Source organism: Equus przewalskii, chromosome 11 (assembly GCF_037783145.1).
Source record: "Equus przewalskii isolate Varuska chromosome 11, EquPr2, whole genome shotgun sequence".
Lineage (NCBI taxonomy): Eukaryota > Metazoa > Chordata > Mammalia > Perissodactyla > Equidae > Equus > Equus przewalskii.
The window spans coordinates 26,127,061-26,149,599 of NC_091841.1; the positions used below are offsets into that span (position 1 = coordinate 26,127,061).

The following is a 22,539-nucleotide window of genomic DNA, read 5'->3' on the forward strand; positions in this document are numbered from 1 at the left end:
AATTCCCCAATTACCTCATTAGGCGGCGGTGGGGAGCACGCAGGCCGCTCCTACAGCAAATAATTATGGGAGTCAAAATTAATTTGGCAAAGTGGAGCGACGCTTTATTAGAAACGTCAAATTGCTCTTCTCTTATTTTGCCGCCGCCTCCCCACTCTCTGAAAGCCGCTAATGACGCTGTGGGGGGAACTCATGTGTCACCAGGGGAGGAGAGGGCTTGGGGGCTGCCCCAAGAGGCTTCAGCCCATCCATGCCCAGCTCTCCCCTCAGAGCTGGCATCTCTCGTGGCTCCCACCCTTCCTCCAGGGCCCCCCACCCTCGCCAGGACCCCATCTCAGGGCCAGCCCTGCCCCCCACCCTCTGCAGCACCGGGCACCAGGCGTCATTCCTCCATGACCCTGCAACAGGTGAGGCCTGTGGGCAGCTGCTGGGAGGGGAAAGGAGCAGTATCCTTCTCCCTGCACCCTGATCTCCCTACCCTTTCTCCTCAGCACTGGGGAGACCCTGAACCCTAAACCTACAGGCACAGAGACACAGATGATACATCCAGATCAGGATGTCAGCTGACCCTGAGTGCTTCCTACAGGCTGGGCAATGTCCTGAGTGCTCCACATACAGATCTCGTGAACACCTCACAGCGTCCCTCTGCCCTCTTATCATGCCACTACACAGATGAGGAAACTGAGGCACAAGGACACAGCAAGGAAGTGGCAGAGTTGGGACTCAAACCCAGGTCATCCTCTCCAAAGCCACCCATAGTCTCTCCTGACTGTGGGGAGATGGCAGAGAGGCCCCCACTCCCAGAGGAGGACACGGAAACACAGTCACACATGCCTCCCGGGTCCAGAGACTGAAACAACAGCAAACACCACTTCACCAGGAAAGACAAATATAAAGCGACACACCTGATCAGAGGCCACCAGACTGTCCCCCACAGGCACACTGTCACTCCTGACACAGTCAACGTGCACCCAGCCCCACACTGTCACACACAAGCCACGTGTGCCGTCCACGGCCACATCGTCTCTCACTTACAGGCAGAGACGCTATCTGTCTTGCGCACACGGGCCTAGAGCTCCCAGGCTCCTCTTTGCTCCACACCCCTTTCCCGCACGCTTCCCGACCTGGCCTCCTCCGCCCAGCACCCCTCAGCTGCCACCTCCACTCCAGCTCCACGCTGCCCACAGGACATCTCTCCTCACACCTCCTTCCTTCACTCCCTGTGTTGGGGGAGGCGTGTGCAGCCATGGGACCCTGAAAAGCTGTTGTGCAAGGAGGGGCCAGTAGCCACGGTCCCAGTCAGATGGGGCGGGGCCAGGGCTCAAATGAACAAGCCTTCTCCCCTGGCTTCCTTGCTCCCCTCAAAGCCCAGGGCACCCCACCCAGACCTTTCCAGCACACAGAGCCTGGCCAGCCTGCTCAACCCTCCCAGCTCGGGATCCCAGCCAGGGTCAGCACTCGGGATGTGGGGGCGGGGGGGCGGGGGGAGGCAGCTGTAAGGGGCTGTACAGGTGGAAATGGAGATTGAGGTCAGAGACCCAGGGGTTAAGGCAGTAGGGAGGGGACCAGGGAGAGGCTAAGAGAAGCAATGAAACGGAGCAAGGCCAGAGGCCATGGGGAAGGGTGTAGGACAGGACCAGAGGTGGGGAAAGGGTCAGAGAAGAAAAGGGGCCGCCTGAAGATAGAGTTAGGATGAAAGCAGTGAGGAGGGAGCTGTGGGTGTGTGGGGAGGCCCAGAGGCAGGCCCTGGGAGGAGCAGGGGTCGAGGAGGGGAGCCAGCACCAGGAGGAGCTGGGCAGAGAAAAGCAGAGCTGGGTGGGACCAAGGTCAGGGTAGGGATGTGGAGCTGGGCCAAGAGGTCAGAGAGGAGTGAGCACGGCCAGAGATGGCAGGCAGGGTAAGGGGGCTGCTGGGAAAGCAAAGGTCATGGGAACAGAGGTCAAGGGCAGGACAGAGGCAGGGACAGGATTTGAAGGCAAGATGAAGAAGCAAGGGTAGGCTGCTCTGGGGCAGGCAGGTCTGAAGGAGGGGGCAGGAATAGGCAGGCGCAGGACACAGTGGGCTGCCCCGGGAGGTCTAGGAGCAAGCAGGCAGCAGCCCAGGGCAGTCACAACGTGGGACATTTCTGAAGGCTGCAGGAGAATGGCCTGGGGGGCTCCAGGAGGTCCCTGACGGCATTCGGGAAGATCTGAAGACACAGATGGTCTCAGGGATGGGGGAGCTGGGGAGCTTCAGATCAGCTGGGGTGACTCTGGTTGTCTCCTGAATAACGGGAGGGGAATGGCTCTCGGCAGCAGAACCACCTAGCAGGGAACTCCAGGAATCAGGGAACGGAGGTCCTGAGGGCTCCCCACAGGAGGGAAGGATTCGAGGGGCTGGTCCATGGCAATGAGGGACTGAGCGGATTTGGGTAGGAAGTTTGGGAGGTCGGGAGCTGGGCCCTGGGTCCTTACAATGTGCAGCTGCAGGTAGTCGCCGAGGCCGGAGGCGCTGTCCACGCGTACCAGCACAGCGCTCCGCTGGTGCGTGCTGAAGCCCACGGCCAGGCGGTCCATTCTCGTGCTGGGCCGGTCATTGGGGGGCCACGTGTAGGTGATGAGCGCTCCCCCCTTCCCAAAGATGTATGTGGTCCCGGCTGCAGAGAGAAGGAAAGGGAGAGACGGAGATATGACATCGGGAGGGCAAGATCAGCAGGTCCTCGGGGCTGTGACGGGAGCCCCCAGACACCAGATTTAGGGTGCAGGGCTTCGGCTGTGATACCCACAGCAGCCACCAGGCCCTGCTGCCCTCGGGAACAGTTGGCAGGCGGGTGCGTGAGTAAGAACGGGTACACGCGCACAGACAGATGTAGCTGCCTCATCAAGAATTCTAGCTTTAATTACAGCAAAACAGAGAGGTAATCGAGAGAGTGACACAGAGAGAGAGCCCAGAGAGGCTGCAAGGGGACCGGAAAGACCGCCTGGGGGGCAGGCAGGACCCAGGGGGCCTGGGCTAGACCAGCTGGACTTCTCCCAGGGCTGGCAGAGGTGACAGATTCAGGGTGTACACTTCTGTGGGGCTAGAGCTGAGCAGGCACCGAGGCAAAAGGAGCCCCAGGCGATGGCGAGAGGATGAGGCGGGCGTTCAGCTCTGACTCATAGCCTGCAGGCTGGCGCCCCTCCAACACCTGTCCCCACTCCCTCCCAAGCCCCTAGAAACCCAGAAACCAGTTTGCCCAGGACTCCCAGCTTCGGCTCCCAACTAGGGGGCTGCCTAGATTCCAAAACAGGGGGGTCCTGGAGCCCTGCCCAGAAAAGAAGAGACAGACATGGGCAGGGGCATAGAGATTCACAGCCAGAGGAGGAAGGAGGCAGAGAGACAGATGGACAGAGAGGGACAGAGAGGGGTGTAGGTGAGAGAAAGTGGGAGAGTGGGAGCCAGAGATGAAGGCTCACTCTCCTGCCCTCCCCCACCCCACCCCCTCTCCCCCCTCTGTCTCCTCTTTGCCATCCGGCTGCCGGGGGCGGTGTGAGGTCCCTAACGATCTCAGCCCCAAAATAAACCCCATTAGTCTCCACGTTCCCTCCTGCGGCTGACTGGGCTGCCTGGGGGTGGGGGGCAGGCTGGCTAGGGTGGGGGTGGGGGGCTGGTCACCCAGTTTCCAGGAAGGGAGCCTTGTCTGGGAGGCCTAGAGGACTAGGACTCTGGGCCCTTCAGAGAAGGGGAGAGAACAATCTTGCATTCTTTAGAATCCAAACAGAGCAGATGAGATTCATAAAATGCTTAATTAAATAATTAGCCACTAACGACTCCTCTCAAAGCACTTCTTGGGGGAGAGGGGTTCAGGGGAGACTCATCCAGAGAGAAGGAGAGAGGCACATGGGGCCTGAGGGCAAAGCCTGGAGTAGGCTGAGAGGAAAGTGGGGCCTTGGGGGTGGGAGAGCCCTGGGCGGGGATGGAAGGCCTGGGGGGTTATGGAGCCCAGGAGGCAGGACCTCCCCGCTCAGGAGAGCCTGAGGCCCTTCCAAGGAGCAGACCCGCTCTACCAGATGGCGGCCCCCCTGGTAACACTAAGGCCGGGCCCTGGTGCACCTTGGGGTCCCTCACCTCAGGGACTCAGGAGCCCCACTGTAGTTCAGGGGTAAGGGGGCTCTTTCCCAGGAAGCTCCTAGGCCCCCAAAGGAGAGAGGACTCCTGAGTCCTTGGAGGGAGGCACCATCTGCAGGCCCAGGAGGAGCTGAGGGGAGAAGTGGAGGCTGCTGCCTGGGTCCCAGAGGGGCAGTGAGGTCAGCACGGGGTTGGGGGAGGGGCCACAGGAGCTGTTCCCCAGGGCACTTGTCATCACTGCCCTCCATCTCCCCAGGCAGGGCCAGAGAGGGGAGATGATCCCCCCTAGGCAGGCCAGGGGGCAAGAACCACCTGGAAGTCACCACAGCATGCTGCTGAGAAAGCACCCCCAGCAGATAGAGAGAGCCTGGCTCAGCCCCTTCCAAACCCAGGTGTCCTCTCTCCCTGGGGGCCCTGGAGGCCTGGCGGTGAGGGTTAAAGCCTCAGGATGGGGCCCCAAGCCCGGGATGGAAAGTTGGCTGGGGGCGGGGCACACGGGAGCCGCACCCCCACCCCAGGCCGTTCTCGGCCTGGAAAGGGCAGGACCCGAAGGCAGGCAGGGCAGGCCTCAGCAGTAACCTCTCTCCACTCCCAGCACTGCAGCACTCAGGAAAACCGGCTGTTTCCATGGCAACCGTAATACCCGGGGTCCTCCCTTCCCCCTCCACTCACTCACAAGCTGCACGTCCAAATTTGGGGGGTGGGGGGGCCAGGGGAGCTGAGATGCTGACCCTCCTCCACACACCACCCCCTCCCGGCCTCCCTGCCCAGAAGCTGCTCCGTCTTCACCCCCTGGGCTCCAGGCCTCCCAATCAGACGGAGGAAGGGCTTACACGGTTCCTTGGTCCCCCAGACCAGGCAAGGAAACCCCATCTACCCCATCTGCCCGGCGCCTCCTCCCAAATCTCCCAGGTCTAGGGGAAAAGAGGCCCGTTTGCCTCAAGTGCCCCACCCCAGGAACCCAGACAGCACATCACCCTGGAGAGAGCCCTGCCCCAGCGCAGAGAGGGCCTGAGGCACATGCCCACTGGGCAGTGAGGCTGTAGGGATCCGAGGCGGCGCCGGCCCCCCCAAGCCCCAAGCCCCAGGCCGGATGGCAGACACTCCCCAGTGACGCACCCACAGACCCCACACCCACACACAGGCGGCGACGCACCCAGCTGCACACAAAGACCCAGTGTGGAGCGGCAGACCCCCGACGGGAGCGGCGGGGCGGCCGGGAAACATGGCGGTAAGCGCACAAAGGCAGGCCGGGCAGGCGGCGCGAGGGCAGGGCTGGCACCGCGCAGGACGGGCCGGGCGCACACGTCCCCGCCCCCGGGCCGGCCGCGCGCAGGCCGCCCACCGCCCGCCAGGCTCCCGCGTCCCCAGCCCAGGCGCTGCTCGCCGGCCTCCCCCGGGATTGACTGCCAGCTGTTCTCACACTGCAGCCAGTTTATTACGCTGGGCGGGCCTGTTAAAGCCCGAGGGCGTTTATCACCCTGCGGGGGCATCGGGGTGGAGAGACACTTCTTGGGTAGAAGAGGTAAAGGATGAATGGTTTATTGGACTGGGGCGGCAGTAATTACCCTGGGGAGACAGTTCTCTCCCCAGCACCGCGCTCCGGCCGGAGGGCGCAGGGGGCTCGCGGTGGGGAGGACGCGGGCGGGGGCGGGGCTCCGCCGGGTCCCTCCCTGGCCGCCGCGCGCTCCGGAGGCGCCTCCCGCCTCTCACCCCACAGGCTGTCCTCTGCCCTAGCCACTGGAATCCCCGGGGGGAGGGACGGAGCCATGGAGCTCAGGACATATCTAGAACCTCTGAAAGGTTCCAGGAAGGCTGTGGGGAAGAGAGGAGCTAAAGCCAAGGCCCAGGATGATGCCCTAGAGGGGTCCCGACCCATCGTTTTTGACCTCCCCAGCAAACGGGAGTGAGCTCCATTGTGCACATTTCAGAGGGGCACACACCCCTGAAGTCCCAGGGAGAGAGCCTCTGGCCGGACACAACATGCCCCGGGCACAGGGGCCCGCCCCCCAGAGGCCCAGGTTGGCACCTTCTGCCTACACCCAGCGTGGTCCCCTCAATGCCTCCTAGACTCAGAAGTTCACTGATCCAGTAAAAGGCTAAATGATCAAGAACCTTCCATACAGTTCCCACACACCTGCATTCTACAAAAAAACCAACCGTGAATAATGGTTAGCTAACCGAGACCCAACAACATAACGGTCCCTGTAAAAACCCCCATGCAGTGACGCCCACCCGTGTGGTTAAAGCTCTGTGTGCAGACCCTCCATGTGCCTGTCTCCCTGCGGCATCAGCAGCCATGACAAAACCCTTCTGACAGATCCACAGTCTCGAGAGGAGGAATGTCCTGCAAGAGCCAGAGAAGCTTCCCAGGTGCCCACGGCCCACACCAGCTCTTCGTATGTGGACCCTCACAACCCAGGAGCATCTCCACAGATCCAGATCCCTGGGCTCAGCTCTCTCTCTCGACTGAGAATCTCAGGACAACATCCCCTCAATTCAGAAGCCCATTCTTGGCCACGAACCATGCAGTCAGAAATCCAAGTTAACACACCCATATCCAGAATCGAAATAAATGCCAGCCCCCTTTATAAGCTGGAGAGATGAGTCTAGCATCCTTGGAAGCTGTCAACTCAGAACTGAGCTGGGATTGACCCCTCCGCTCCTGGCTACAGAGGGTACCAGAAATAAAGGTCGGGGGCTGAACCCAGAATCCGGGTCAAGGACCAGGAGAGTGTCACCTCCTCAGGCCATTTTTAGGACTCAGGTGTCCTGGTCCTCCCATGGCCAGACCCACATCAGGTGCAGGAGTGTCAATGGGTGTCTGCCAGGTCGGTAGGATATTATGTAACAGGAGGGGTTGGGGGGTGGGAGGGTAAGTGGAGGAAAGAGTGAAGAGAAGGAGGGAAGGAAGGCCGGGAGAGATGCAGGGAGAACCCGAGAGAAGGGAAGTGGAGAAGCAGGTGCAGAAAGAGAGGCTCCCTCAACCTGGGGGATGCCAGGGAGATGTTGGGGCAGAGAGGAGAGGTCTCCCTTGGCTTAGAAAGGTCTCCCAAGCTGGCCTCTTTCTCTAGCCAAGCATGGGGTCCCAAGAGAAGCCTGTCTTTTCACCTCCCCTTGTGGCTAAGGTGAGCAGAGCTGGGGCCCGGCTATGCCAGGTGGCCTCCTGCTTACTCTTCTCTCTGTCTTTGACCCTCTTCCTTCCTCTCACCTGCCTGCTCCCCCACTCAGTCTCCCACCACCTTCCATCACTGTCCTGCAGTGCCCTCCAGCTCCTCCTCTGCTTCCATGTGGCACTGGGCGGCCATGGGCCCTCTTGGGGCTGTTTTTCTCCTCTGCACAGGAAAGGGGTGGCCATCTCCGAGGCAGTCCCAAGGCCAACATTCCATAGGTTCCCACCCACCCCATGCTCTTTCCTCCATTTTCTCTCCCTCTCACCCAGCTCTTTGCATCCCGACTCCAGCTGCTTTACTGAGCCTTCCTCTGGCATGCCAGCTCCCAGGCCCCTCCTTCCAATCTGCTCATCTCCCCCGGACCAGCTCCTCTGCCCTTTCCCTTCCTCTTTCACCTCCTTTCCCGTTCACCCCACAATACTCTCCCCCAATGTCCCTGGCTCCCCTTTCCCATCTTGCCCCTTCATGCCTCTCCTCATTGCCCAGAAAGGCCATGTCCTATCTAGGCCCCTTTGGGAGCAACACTGGGCCTCAAGGGAGCTGGGGGGGGGGGGGGGTGTGGACAACGAAGAGGAGGGAGGAAAGCAAAGAGGACCAGAGAGCTCGTGGGGAGGAGAAAAAGGGAGTCAGGATCAGGAGCAAGGTGTGGGGCGGGAAGTGGAAGAAGAGCGAGAGCCTGGAGAGCAGTGCATGGAGGAGCCCAGCTGGGACAGCCTAGATGACAGTGCTGGGAGAGACAAGAAAGCAACGAAGAGGAGCGTTGGAAGGGCCGCTCCTGGGAAGCGGATGAAGAGAGAGTAAAGGCATGAAAAACGAGAGGAAAATGAAGTAGGAGAAAGAGAAGAAGAATAGAAAAGGGAGTGAAGGTTGGAAGTGATAGGGGGGAACAAAGATTGGGAAGTAAGGATGGACAGAGATAGAACAATAATGAGGAGGCAGAGAAGTGCAGAAATGGGAGGTCACGAGGGGCATAGATGGGAAGTGATGAAGATACAGGCATGGAAGATGAGAGAGGAAAAAAATGGAGTGAAGATATGAGAAGTGATGGAAGCACAGAAATTGGAGGCAACAAGGGTACAGAGTGAGAACTGGTGAGGGCACAGTGATGAGAGATGATGGGAGTCAAGATGAGAGGTGATGGGAGCTTGGAGATGTCAAAGTACCAAAATGGGAGGTGATGGGGGCACAGAGATGGGAAGTGATGGGAAGACAGATATGGAGATACAGAAATGGGAGGTGATGAAGGGCTGAGATGAGGGCCAAAGGTGAAAAGTGATGAGGTACAGAGATGGGTGGTGATTAGGTGCAGAGATGGGAGGTGATGTGTGGTACAATATGGGAGGTGAGAGAGGTACAGAAATGGGAGGTGAGAGAGGTACAGAGATGGAGGTAATGGGGGACAACCCCTATGGAAAGTGATGGCAAGGTACAGAGATGGGAGGTGATGTGGAGTACAGAGAAGGGAAGTAATGAGTGGACTAAAACAGCAGGTGATGGGGTCTCTGGGATGGGAGGAGACAGGAGCTCTGAGATGGAATGTGAAGGAAGGACTCATATGGGAAGTGATGGGGTTTTACATGGAAATGAAATAAAGGGTGAAGAGAGATGGACATGGAGGTAATGGAAGTACAATGATTGGAAGTTACGGGTGCAGTGATGGGAAGTGATGGGGGCACAGAGAATATGGAGGACAGAGATGGAAGGTGGCAGGTACAGAGATGGGAAGAATGGCAGACAGCATCATAGGCGTCTAAGATATGAAGTGATGAGCGGACTGAGATGGGGGTGATGAAGGGCAGAAGTGAGAAGTGATCGAGGTCAGAAATGGAAGCTGATGGGGTCTGAGAGGGAACGTGAAGTGGGTTTTGAGATGGAAGGTTATGTGGTGCTGAGATAAGAGGTGATAGTAAGTGGAAAGTGATAGAGGACTGAGACCGGAGGTGAGGGGGAAACTGGGATGGGAGGTGAAGGGGAGACTGGGCTGGGGGAACATAAATTCCAAGCAATAGGGCTACAGTGGTGAGAGATGCTGGCGATCAGAGATGCAGAGGTGTGGAAGGGAGAAACCGGAGATGAAGGGAAGGAGGCTGGGAGGATGATGGGACAGTGGAGTGAGTTCGGGACAGATTGTTCGGGAGGTGGTGGAAGGACAGTAAGGGGAAAAGAAGGAAGGTTGCTGGAGGGACAGAGGTGAAATAGAGACAGATATGAGGAGGTGAAAGAGGAAGAGATAGGACATGTCAGAGGCAGAGATGATAGATGGGACAGACATGGGAGGGTACTTATTGGAGGACAAAGATAAGAAGATGACAGGGTACAGAAATGCTATACCAGCAATGTGAAGGTGATGGGGAGGCAGAGGTGGAGGCAAGCCAGATGGAGAAATGATAAGGGCAGAGACGGAGGAGGTGATGAGGAAGAGAAACCCAGAAGGGAGAGCTGGATGGAGAGGATAAAAGGGCAGAGATAGGGCAGTGAGGGGGCAACCGAACCAGGAAGGTGATAAACCAGAGGTAGGGACAAGGAGGTGAAGACGAGGTAAGGAATGAAACTGATGAAGACAGAAACGAGGTGATAAAGGGACGCGGGGGGGTGATGGAGAGGCGAGGGTGGGGCTGAGAGGATGGGAGCCGAAGATGGTAGGTGAGGGGAGCGGGGCCCGCAAAGCAGAGGGGCCGGGCCTCGCGCGCACAGGCTGGGGTGCGGCCCGCCGGGCCAGGGCCGCGCACACGGAGGCCCGGGGGGCCAGCCGGCCGGCCGGTATCAGCAGCGCCACTTACCGTGCCCGCCGCGGGTGAGGAAGGGCATGCGGTTGATGGCGATGGGCACGGTGCCGTGCTTGCTGTGGAAGTGGTGGACGTGGTGGGTGGTGCTGAGGCTGGAGGACACCCGGGCCCCCTCGGCCGCCCCCAGCAGCAGCAGCAGCAGCAGTAGCGGCAACAGAGGTGGCGGCGGCGGCGGCGGCGGCGGCAGGGGCCCGGCCAGGGCGGGGGGGCGGCGCGGGCACCCCCCCGGCCCGCTCCCCCCGGGGGGCATTTCGGCCCGGGGAGGCCGCCTCACAGCCCCATGGCCGGGGGCGGGGACGCGGGGCTGCGTAGCCCCGCGAAGCCCCCCTCCGGCTCCGAGCCCCGGGAGGGGGGTAGGGGTGAAGAGAAGGAAAACCAGAGCCCAAGCCTCGGTCCGGAGCCAACGAAATCAACTGGATCCCGCCGGGGAATCCGGGGTCCGCGGAGCGGCAACGCCAAGGTCCAGGACGCCTGGGTCCATCGCGAGGAGCTAAGGGTCTCCCCGCATCCCAGCGGGGTCGGAGCGGCGCAGAGGGCCGTCAGAAGGCCGGGGGAGCGCCCGGGGGAGGTGGCATGGTGCCGGGTGGAGAGGTAGGGGAGGCGCGAGGACCAAGCAGGGAGGGGAGAGCGGGGGAAATCCTGCGGAAAAACCGAGCCGGGGAGGGGGACTGGAGGAGAGAAGCGGGAGACGGACGGAGACCAGAGCCGGCCGCGCCGCTGCTGCCGCTGCCGCCCAACCGAGGCCCGGGGAAAGGAGGGAGCGGCCGGGGTGGGGGGGCGGGGGGGGGCGGGAGAAGGGGGAAGGGAAGCAAATCCGGGTGAGGGGGGAATGAAGGGAAGAGAGGAGGGGAGAGGAGAGGAGGGGAGCGGGGCTGAGCAGAGGAAAGGCGCGAGCCCGCGAGATTCCAGCGGAGAGATGGAGGCAGCGGAGTGTTGCTGCAGAGGCTGAGGGCTGGAAGGGAGAGCGAGGGAGGGAGAAAGGGAGGGAGGGAAGGAGGGGAGTGGAGAGGGGAGAGGAGGGGGAGCGCGGGAGGAGGAGGGGGCAGGGCGGAGGGACCAGAGCGGCTCCCGATCTGCGGGCGGCGCTGGGCAGCTCCGCCGCGCGGCACCTGGCTAGCCGGCTCGGCGCTCGCCTCTCCTCTGCGCGCGCCCCGCCCCTCCCGCGCGCCCGGGCGCGCGCTCCCCTCCCGCCCCCTCTGGAGAAGGGGCCTGGCTGAATAATTGAACAGGACTGAGGCTAGCAAGAGAGGCCTTTCTCTTCCTCTTCCTCCCCTCCCCCCGCACCTGGACGAACCCCAATAGTGCTCGCTGGTCCAGCGCGCAGAAACGTGGCCACGGCCACCTCCGCACGCACCCCTCGGAACACACGTGCACGCTAGGATGTGGACAGGCTTGGGTCTGAAGACACCCACGTGCCCATACAGGCACCAGTGTGCGTGCACGCACACATAGGCTCAGACATATACATGCACACATGTGCTCACGAACTCACACTCAGCCGAGCGTGTACACGTGCTCACATGTGCACATACCTACGTGTTTGGTAACAGGCAATGAACGGCCAACAAACACCTCCTCCCAGCTCACCCTCCAAAAACAGGATCACCCATATGCATACAATGCACCCAGAGCCTCAGAGGTACTCAAGAGTAGACACACCACACACATACAGGCTCTTTGCCACCTCCCCAAAAGGGTGCTCCCCTACCCCTTCCCCCTCCCCCCTCCCACAGCCCTCCTGGACTCCTCCAATCCTTTCCACTTCCTCTGCCCCACCCCCAGCCTCAACATTTCCCTGGGGGGGAGGGGTCCAGGACATCTGTCCACTGAGTGTCCCACTTGGGCCAAAACCCTTCCTGGGCCACTTATGTCCAGCTGAGGAAGCCATTTCTCCTTCTAGGTACCCCTCCACCGGGATCTGCCCCGTAGATTTTTGGGGACCTCTGGGAAGCACTTGTCATAGCCCGAGAGGTAAGTTCAGGCAGGTTCCCTTCCCTCCATCTGGATGCCACCTCCGCACCCACATCAGCCTGGGCTCCGTGAGATGATGCTCTACTGGGACAGGGGGAGAGGGTGTGAGGGGGAGGCAGAGGGTAGAGAAGGAGGAAAAGAGTCAGGGAGGAGGAGACGGGACTTGGAAGGAGCCGAAGAAACAGTGCGGTAGAGTGAGGAGGAGATGTGGTGAAGAAAGGGCAAGAAGAAGGGGGTGACGTGAGAAAGGGGAGTGAGAATGAGGGCTGGCTCCCACTTATTGATCCTGAATTCCGTTGTGGAGCAAAAACTGTCACTATGAGCCCCACACGTGCTGCACCCAGCTCTTGGATGCAGTCAGGACCCGGGACAGCTCCTCGGTTGGGGCCGTCAGCCCTGCAACCTTGCTAGATGCCAGGGCCCCATTTGGCCCCCAGCCCTTCAGAAGCGAAGAAAGGGGGTCCTCAGAGGGCCCCCCAAGAGGAGGCTCCAATGTGATGCGTGGCACCACGAGGGGGGAGAGACTGCAGGCTGGGGCCCCCAGAGACTTGTTCTCCTGCCCTCTCCATCTCATGTTTGTGCCCCTGGCTCTGGAATATAGACCGACAGAGCTCTGAGCCGGCAGAAAATTTATGGTCCCAGAGAGAGAGAGGGAGGAGCTGGTGGCGAGAGGAGAGGAAGGGAAACCGCCTGGAGGCCAATCAATATCAGTGAGTGGGAAGCAGAGAGAATGGGAGGGGGTGACAGTGGGGAGCGAGGGGGGAGACAGGGGGTAAGAAAGAAGGGAGAGACAGAGGTGTGCAAGAGATCAATAGAGGCCGCAGAGATGAACAGAGCAAGTGAGCAGGTGAGACACAGACGGGGTGGGAGGGTCAGAGATGGGGAAGAACTGACTGCCTGGGGGAGGCCCGAGACACGCTCTGAAAGACGGAGCAGCAAGCAGGGAGCACCGCATCCGGAACCTCAGCCCTCGGGTTTCGGCCGCACATCAGGAAGTGTCCCTCCTTCTAGCTTCCTTCCTCTCTCATTTCATATTCTCTTTGTCATGCTCTCTCCACTTTCCTCTCTCATCACAGAGACGGGCTCTCTGCCTCTGATCTCTCTCTTCCCTTCCCAGAGCAGACTCCTGAGCCATAAAGAGACACAGAGGTCCACTCGCCCCCCACCCCCGTGTAGTCCCCATGTCACAGATGGAGAAACTGAGACCACAAGTGGGGAAAAGCTGTCCTGAAGATCAGACCTTTCCTCATCCCAGTCTCCCCACACCCCAAACAGACAGCTCCACACCCCACCCCAGCCCTCTGAGGACACCTTGGCCATCCCCCCTCCCCCCTCTCTTCAGGTGCAGGGCCCTTGGTGCCCAGTGGTGCCCCAGGGCCTTCACATTCAGGCATGGAGCAAACTGAACAGGTGCCTGCTTGACCTTGTGCATCAGTGGGGCCCCAAGAAGACCAGCCATAGAGAGACAGCACCAACACAGAGCAGAGCCAAGCGTGGAGAAGCAGGAGGAGGCACAACCCCGAGAAGAGAGGGGGTTGTGGCTGGGAAAGCCCTGGCAGAGTCCCCAGCCCCCAGATTCTGGCCCTTCCCTTGAGGGGCAGAGATCTCAGAAGTCCCGCAGCCCCGGCGTTTAGAGGAGCAGCACACAGAGCCCCTCCAGCTCCTGGGTTGCACCCACCTTGTATTTACCTCCATGGCTCGCTCAGACTCTGCCACCAGACACGCAGACCAGTGCTCAGGGATGGTGACACTTCCCAAGACGTGCCCTGCTCCCCAGCCCCAACTCTCCCTGCCTCCCACCTGCCTGGAACCCAGAGAGATTGCTCTGGCCTCTCTTCCCACCCCTGCTGAAAGGTGGCGTGGCTCCCTAAACCCCCATCCATCTCTATGCCCCCTTCCAGAAGGCTCTGCCCTGTGGGAGTGTAGAGTGACGATGGACAGTAGAGCTTCTTGGTCCTGATCCCCTGCACCCTGGGCAAGAAATGTCCACCATGGGGCATCTCACCATGGGGTCCCAGCTGAGCCCAACACTGGCACCCTGTGACTTAGGGCAAGGACCTGCCTCCCACTGAGACCTCAGTTTCCTCATCAGTTAAGTAGGACAGTTGGTCTCTATCCCACTGCCTGCTCTGAAGAACAAATTAAAAGGGGTTTGTAAGCTACAAAACACTAAGCGATCAGTGGGGACCGTTCCTATTAAGCAGCAGTTGCCACCATCTCCAGATCTCCTGTGCATGGCTGAGCGAGATGCAGAGGAAGATGCCCGGTCCCAACCACGTCTGTGTTCCCCAGCAGCCCCTGAGCTGGCCATCATCGGGGGGCTTCAGAAGGTACAGAGAAAGGCAGGTCAGCTGAGGAAAATCCTGAGGACAGGGTAGGGATGTGGAGGTACTCCAGGGGGACCGTGCCTGAGAGCACCAGGAAAGCGCCGAGGGAGACAGGCTGGAGATTCTTCCAAAGGAGAAGGAAAAACCAAGACGTGCCCAAGAGCCCAATCCCTGGAAGCAGTAGGTTTATCCCGGATGACTAAGCCTCTGCAGTGTGGCCCGGAGGTAAAGGCACGGACCACGTTCTTAGCCCAGATCTACTATTAACGACCTCCAGAAATCCACTGACCCCTCCAGGCCTCCTTTTCCATGTTTGTAAGAGGGAGAAGCCCCATCCCCCTGCGTGTGCGTGTGCGCGTGCATGTACGTGCGAGTGTGTGTGTGTGTGTCTTTTTCCAGGCAGCTGACTTGTCACATCCCTGCTCTCTCAGCAGGACATCCCAGGGAAGACCACTCGAGCGATGCCTGCAGAGGTGCACTCTCCCCGGCCGGTGCCCCCAGCCCCATCATCCCAGGGACTCTCAGCCCCCTCATGTAGGAGGCTGCCTCACCCCCCTTTCTGCCCCGGCTGCCCTCCCTCCGCCAAGCCCTAACCAGCTGCTGGCCACCAACCACGCGGGACTGAAATGCTGCTGAAGCTGCCCTCTCTGCGGAAGGGCCTCTGACAGTATGCAAGCTGGCAGGCAGATGCCCAGCCAGGGAGGAGAATAACCAGGCAAGGACACAAAGGAGTGTCCTTGTGGCTCCAAGGGACCACTGCAGCTGGGGGCAAAGAGGGAACTGCACACCGGTGTCCAGAAGCCAGCTGTCCAGCGGCCTAGCCTCCTGGGACTCTCCTGAGCCTGTCCTCCGGGGCGTGGGCCTTCTTTGGGCAGGAAATATCAGGCTTCCACTGCACACTTCTGAGGACACCAGAGGAAAGGGGTGCAGGTCGACAACAGCCCCCCGCTCTGTGCAATAGTGTGTATGTGTGAGCTATGAGTACAGCATGTAGGACCATCACCAAAATCACACGGGGAGAGCAACAGAGGCTGACACCTTTGGTTATGGGTGAAGGGAGCAGCGTCCCACCAGCTCAGAATGAGGAGGGGCCATCCATCAACAGATCGCCCCAGAAACTCAGGCAGCAGCAATCCAGCACAAGCCCAAGAGATGACTCCAAGCTGTGGCTAGCAGTACCCTTGGGCTCTCATGACAAGAAGAGATGAGAAGGGAGCAAGTAGCATGGCCCTCAAAGACCCTCCCTCCCCCAGAGCAGTCCCTAGGGCTGGGGATGAGCCAGGATGTCCCCCTAACACCGCCAACCCTCCTGGGCACTCACGGTCATTGCAGATAGGGCCTCCATAGGAAGTCATGGTGCAGTCACAGGTGAAGCCATCCCATTGCTGCAAGCAGACGCCCTGGTTGGCACAAGACTCTTCGGTGCAGGTGGTGCTGGGGCCTGGAAGAGGCAGGAGGAAGGAACACCCCCCTGCTCAGCCAAGCCCCCTCCCTCCCAGGATGTGTGGAAGCTTCAGGGCCAGGCCGAGAGGCCTGCTCTCAGTTCGGCCAGGCTGAAGGGGCCAAGTACTGATGAGGGGGTGGGGAGGGGTGGGGGACTCAAGGATTGCTAGGCTTGGCCTTGAACTGTGATGAGGGGCCAGGGTGGGAAGCAACAGGAAGGGCAAATGACTCTTCACTCCCCTGTACCCCTGCCCCAGAGCTGTGGGGGGGCAGGTTCCCAGAAGGCCACTCTGCGCCCTGGTCTGCCTCTGCAGCTGGGCCTCCTACAGCCCGCAGGCTCGCCCCTAACTCCTCCACGCTACACTCACCGTCACAGCCCCTCTCCACCTGCCCGATGCGGTGCAGGGCGTCGGCGAGGAGGTCTGGGAGGCGCCCGTTGAGGTCCACCGAGGCCAGGCAGCCCTGAAAGCCATCCCGGGAGGCCACCAACTTGGGCAGGTTGCTGAACATATTCTTGCTCAGACCGCCAATGTATAACTCCCCTGCAAAGGGACAGGGGTCAAAACCTTGGCATCCCGATCCCCAGTCCCCTCCCAGGACATCAGCATCCAGCTGTCAGGTCCTCCAGGCCTGTGGGGTCCCATCTCTTTCTTTACAACGATCCAGCGACCTGCACATCCCCACCCCCCACCTCTTCCTTCCTCCTTCACTCTACCATCTGTCTGCTCCCCTCCCGGAGAAGCCCAGATGCCTGGGGGAGGGGGCGAGCAGCTGGAGGAACCTGCTCGGAGCTCTCTCCCACATATCTGATTTCAGTTCCGGCCTGTAATCAGGGCCTTTCATAGAGGTGCAGCCCCAGCCCCTCCACCCCCACTCCCTCCCTTCCCAGAACTCCTTCAGGCCTCTCCCAGCCTCTCCCAACCGAGTTCTCTCCTGGGGGTCTAAGCCCAGCTCCCTTCCACCCACAGCTAGGGCTTGGCCTGGGGACTCTGGGAAGAAACTCTCCTCAAGGACACGTGAAACCACGCATCCCTGCCTGGCCACGTCACACCTGACCCCCCGGGAATCTTGGCCACCCCGTACAGAGCCTCAGCAAGATCTGAGTCAATCCCGCTGCCCTGGCCTTGGTCTCAACACAACACAAGCCCAGCCTAGTCCACCCCTGGATTTGCTGCCACTTTGGATTGTCTGTGACACATCGCCCCCTTCTGGGAGCAGGGAGAATTGGCATCACTATGCCTCCTGATCTGGCCTAGGGTCTGACCAAGGCTACTAGTTCCAACTCTGCCTCCAGCTCGCTTTGTGACCTCAGGCAAGCCATCTAGCCTCTCGAAGCTTGCGTTTTCTCCTCTCCAAGAGGGGAGTGAATTCAATGGTCTCTGAGCACCTTCTCCAAGCCTGAACAGTCTGAGTCACACTGACGCCCAGGGCTGAGAGCTGCTTTGGGTATGTGAAGGAGGTCACTCACGTTGTCTCAGTGGGCTCTGGAGAAGCTGTGGGCCTCATCCTCACTCCCGTTGCAACACCCCAGCCTCTAGGCTCACCCTCCCCTTCCCTGCTCTCTCAGCCACCCGTTCTTGGGGCAGGTGACGACTGCTTCCCTAGCTATGGAAGAGGCGCTGGGGAATGTGGGGCCCTGCTGGGACACGGAGCCCACCAGGGAGCCTGGGTCCAAAAAAGTCCCCAGAGCTAGCCCAGCCAATGCCCGAGGTGCATGACCAGGGCAGCATGCAAGGCCCCAGCAACTGTTACTGCCTCCTCCCCTCATCCACCGCCCCCTCCTACCCCAGCCGGGGGAGGCATCTGCCAGGACACCAAGCTCCCTATTCGCTCTCCAGCCCTCAACCAAGGCAGGCTTCTCAACGTCAGAGGTCCAGGAGGTCTTCAGAAGCCCTACGCCACCTACTCCTAGCTCTAGAGTGAGGCCATCCCGTGATCAGGCTTTCCGTGTTGAGAGGGCAGCCTCGGAGGAGAGCTGAGCAGAACTTTGACAGGAAAGTGTCAGGCTGGACAGAGTGGAGAATGGGAAAGAGAGATGGAAACCATGAGGGGGAAAGAGGGAGAATCACGTGGGTGAAAGAGCATCCCGGGTCGGGGTGATCTTGCTGGGGTCGCGGGGTATCTGGGCTAGGGCCAGGCCTTCTGCAGAGGCCCCAGGCCCCACCTTTGAGATCGAGGTTTCGGGCGCCATTGGAGTGCTGCGTGACAGTGCGGGAGTCAATCTTGAGCGTGTGCACGTTGCCTGGGTCCCTGGACACCACCACGTTGTGCCACTGGTTGTCATTGACTGGTTTGTCTGAGTTCCCCTTCATCAAGGACGGGCCATTCCCCAGGTCAAACACGTAGTGGATGTACCTGCCCCACAGTAGGGAGGAGACACTGGGTCAAGTGGGGGCGGTGCTGGGAAGGTGGGGTAAGGAGGAGCTATGGCTGGCAGGGGTCCTAGTGCCATGGGACGAAGGGGTAGAGAGGGAGACCCCATAGTGGACGGACCCAGAACAAACAGCAAGAGGACTCTGGTTGAGGTCCCATCATGGGGAGAATGTGAGGGGGGAGGGCCACAGATGAGCTGGCTCCTGTGACAGGCTCAGAAGAGGAGCTGGTGAGGGGGGAGGTCTGTGGGGGCAGCAGGGTCCTCTGGGGGCCAGGACAGAGCTGCTGTAGGATGGGGTCTCCTCAGGCAAGAGAGGCCATAGGAACATGGCCCTGTATTCTGCCTGTAGAGAGGGCTGGAGGGCCTGAGCTAGGATGGGGAACGGAGAACACATATAACTGGGAAAGTCCTGGCAAGGAAGTAACTGGGGGGTCACCAGGTGGAAGAGGGGTGCTGCGTCTCCATCTTGGCTAGTGGCTGGGGACCTGAATCTTGGTCCCCATGTGGAATCTTGACCTGTGGCTTGGGGGGATTAGATATTTCAGCCAGTGGCTGGGGGAGCTCTATCCTAGTCAGCAGGGGGAGGGGACCACTTCCTCGACAGCGGTGCAGTGCCCAGCACCTCACCCCTTGACCAGCTCGATGACAATGAAGTCATTGCCGTTGCCGGAGTTGAACAGGAGAAGCCCGTCAGGGGCCGTGGTCTTGAATTGGAAGAAGAGGTGCATGGAGGCGTAAGCTTGGAGCGTGGCGAGTGCCAGGTAGCTGCTGCGACTCTTGAAGGTGACAGGATCGGCCACGATGGCGCGCAGGCCAAAGCGCGCATTGAGCTCGCAGTAGGTGATGTCGCCATCCTTGCACTGGTCCATGTAGGGCTGGCCGTTGAACATCAGCCCGCTCAGGTGCCCGATGAAGTTGGAGGGCACGACGGAGATGAAACGCCGCTCCGTCATGATGCCCGTCTCAATGTTGTGGAACTCCAGCCGGGTATGGGCTCCTGCCATCTGTCCTGCTCGGGACAGGAGATGGAGATGAAGGGGGTGGCTTTGGGGCACAGACTGTAGGATCATTCCTGGGGCTGGGCCTTGGGTCCCCTCCACACAAGGGCCACATGGGAGAGACATCAGCAGACGCCCTCAGGTAGGTGCTGGCAGCAAGCGCAGCTCCTGGATCCGGGAGAAATTGTGGGACTTGCTTGTGTAGGGCTAACAGGCCTGCAGGGAAATGCTGCCTGCGGGAGCTGAAATGGTCCCTGGGGTCCAGGTCCCCATTATATACCACCCCCGAGGGAGAGATGCAGCAGCAACTTGCTGGAATGCTGCCCTAGGCAGTGGTCACCCAGAAGAACGGGGGCAAGCACAGGTCACTAGAGATGTGTCCACCTCCCTGGTCCCAGACCACCTACCCTCTACGGTCACGTTGTCCACAGACAGCTGCAGGCTCTTGCCACGCCGTACCACCCTCACCGTGTGCCACTCGTTGTCATTGAGCTTGTGCCCCGCAAAGAGCGTCTCGGGGCCTTTACCTGCGGCACCAAGGGGGGAGTGAGCGTGGCGCCCAGACATGCTCGCGTGAGGCTTCGTGCACCACCCCAGGCACACAGAGAGCCTCACCACTGCACACATGTGTGCACGTAGGTATACACATGCCACCTGTGGCACATATTCAGTTGTACCACACACCCATGCACACGGGCACACACATTCACGCAACAAATGAACCCAGACATCCTCAGCCCTGCCACTTGAGCGACTTCCCAGGGTGCCATTCAAATAGAATCTGATATGAATGTGCCTCTGGAGTTGTGCCCTGAGGCCCTGAACACAGACACTCACACCTACAACCAACACACTCTTCTCAAATCTCCTAAGGACCTTCAGTGTCAATGTGTGTAGCCAGCAGCCAAATTCCCAGCATATAGGCATAGGCCTAACTTTCAAAAGTACAGACCCTTTCCACACCCCCAAATGGGAATATGCACCCACATCTTCATGGCTGGCTGTGAAACTTCCACACAGACACTACAGCGCCCCCATCTACAGACGGACGGATGTCATCTTCCTGCACAAACTCCAGGCACCAGGACATGCGACCACATGCACAGCACCTCCAGCACGGCCAGAGAGGGGAATATTTCTTAGGAATTATGACCGTTTATTCAAGACCAGGATTATTTGCTTCCAAGTCTAAAACAAAACATATTTATCTCTGGCATGGTGCTGAACTTTGCAGCACTCCCAGGTCACCCCTGGGCCCCCCAGTGCTCTCGCCAGCCGGGAGACGCTTCACCACGCATGCGCACACAGGTACCAAACACATACAGAGGTGCCAAGCACACACAGCCTCTCTGCCTGCACCTGCCTGGTTCCTGTGCCCTCGCGTGACGTCAGGGCACACCATGCACAAACACTTTTGGAGACAGAGCATGGAGGCCGGCACACCGGGATGCTCAGAAATGTCCACACCCGCTCTCCATCTCACCCCTGCTGACAGCCTCACTGTCACCTCTGAAAGCACCCCCACTTGGCAGAAACTTGGCCCCCATGGACACAGGAGCTGCGGGGGGCTGAACTTTGAGGCCCTGACAGCGCTCGCCTCCCGCCCTCATCTTCTTTCCCGTGGGCCTCGCCCTCCCCCTTGTGGCCACTTCTGGAGATGCAGCGGGATATCCTAGCCCCTCTCCGGCTCCTTCCTGCCCATAGGGTGATGGGCAGTACTGCTGCAGGTGCCACCACGTCTTCGCCCCACCCTCCTGAGGACTTGAGATGACGGGGTTTCCAGCCTTTCCCTTCCCAGACCCAGTGAGCATGCTGGCCCCCGACCCTCCGCCAACTCTCCCTGGTTCAACTTCATGTGGCCCATTCTGCCCTCCACAGCCACACCACACGCCATCTGCCCCAGGCCAGCACCCCTCCCCACACCCGCTGCCCAAGCCCCACACAAGCCAGTGATGAAGGCTCCTCCTCCCCCCACCTCCCCTCCCCAGATCCCAGTGTCCAGCGTCCCAGGCCCCTTGGGGGTCTACAGAAGAAGAGGGAAGCCACTTACTGGGTGCGCAGCCGACGCGCAGGCAGTCTGGGGGGGCCATGGGGCGGGCAGAGGGGGAGGGGAGACAAAAAGGTAGAACAAGGTTTTTTTTTTTTTTTTTTACATCCTTCACAGGGAGGGGTGTCTGCAGGCGGGGGTTCCCCCCGGGGCCACTTTCCGGGGACCACGCGTGCCCAGGTGCCCTCTCCCCTTCCACAGTTGGACCCCTGTACCTCCTGCCCCCAAGAGGGCGCCAACCCTCCCCAGAGCTGGAAGGCAGGGCAGCGAGGCGATGGGAAGAAGGCTTGCATCTCCCTTCTCAGAGGGGCCCAGGCCTCTCCTGTCTGAGGGAGATGGGCACCTTGGAAATCCCAGTCGTACAGGGGATCGACGGGGGCTGAGGGCTTGACCAACCCCACATCTCCCCGCCTCTGGGAAGGAGATGGATGCGGATGGCCAGAGTCCCTGCATCCCCTGCTCTGGGACGACTCCCCGCTCAGAGCCCAGGCTGTGACATGCCACTCTGGTGCCCTCTGGGCTCTGAGCTAAATGGAGGGGTCTGCCCCAGGGCCCCCTTCCCGTGGCCATACACCTCCCAAAGTCCCAGGGGGCTAGCACCACCACTACAGGAACCTTTGTTCTACGCTTCCTAAACTGAGGGATGCCAGGCTGCCACTGGGGACCAGGGTGGTCCTTCACCCTGAAGAGGAACTAGTATTCACTCATTTTCCTACAGAGGGGCCAAAGCCTCACAGATAGAGACACTGAGGCCCCCAAAGTATGATTCCTGAGGGCACACAGCAAGTCACGGACAAGCAGGCACCATAAGCACAGTCTCTTGCCCCGTCCACAGCCCAGCATTGCCATCCTCCAACTCCAGGCTCAGTGGTTAGAAAGTGCACTGTCTACACAGAGCTGCAGCCTGGGGCCCCAGGGCGTCTGGCCATCCTGCTGGTGGGACACATTACCCACAACATGAGAGTCGGCCAGCCTTGCAGGGGGAGCAGAGCACTAAGGACCTATGAGGCTGGGGCTTAGGGCCCTTTGGACACCTGCACCGCTCCATCAGACCCAGCCAGCCTGGGGCACGCAGAGGCAGAGGAGCTGGGTCCGAATCTCATTATGTGACCATGGCAAACTCCTCTCTCTCAGCCTCAGTGCCCCTCCCTGTGAGCTGAGGGGCCTGGACAAGAGGATTCGGAGCTGGAGCAAGAAACGGGTGTTTACTGGGCCAACCCTTGCCTTTCAGAGAGGGGGCAGTTTCCAGCAATATCCTGGCATCCTGTGGCTTCTCCCAGAACAGGCTCTGCCCGCAACCCCAAGGCCCAGAACGCAAAGGGGGCTGGGGGCCC

General features: G+C 60.2%; 1 protein-coding gene and 1 long non-coding RNA gene across 45 annotated transcripts in view; one reads left to right on the plus strand and one right to left on the minus strand.

Moving 5' to 3' along the window:
- Positions 1 to 22,539, minus strand: part of NRXN2 (neurexin 2) — a 107,881-nt gene that overhangs the window by 26,279 nt on the left and 59,063 nt on the right. For 15 of the 44 annotated variants that reach the window (XM_070564184.1, XM_070564198.1, XM_070564197.1 and 12 more), the window contains 7 exons: positions 21,209 to 21,235; positions 19,566 to 19,685; positions 18,788 to 19,169; positions 17,951 to 18,141; positions 16,155 to 16,328; positions 15,665 to 15,784; positions 2,454 to 2,635 (listed from right to left, as the gene is read on the minus strand). In XM_070564184.1, the coding sequence (XP_070420285.1) occupies positions 2,454 to 2,635; positions 15,665 to 15,784; positions 16,155 to 16,328; positions 17,951 to 18,141; positions 18,788 to 19,169; positions 19,566 to 19,685; positions 21,209 to 21,235 (1,196 nt within the window). Of the gene's footprint in view, positions 1 to 2,453; positions 2,636 to 5,063; positions 5,187 to 10,039; positions 10,449 to 15,664; positions 15,785 to 16,154; positions 16,329 to 17,950; positions 18,142 to 18,787; positions 19,170 to 19,565; positions 19,693 to 21,206; positions 21,236 to 22,539 lie in introns of those variants that run through there. The other 29 variants (XM_070564200.1, XM_070564199.1, XM_070564179.1 and 26 more) reach the window with 7 other exon arrangements.
- Positions 5,388 to 6,686, plus strand: LOC139074375 (uncharacterized). The gene is made up of 2 exons (XR_011523936.1): positions 5,388 to 5,611; positions 6,407 to 6,686. It is a non-coding gene; the product is annotated as an uncharacterized lncRNA (long non-coding RNA).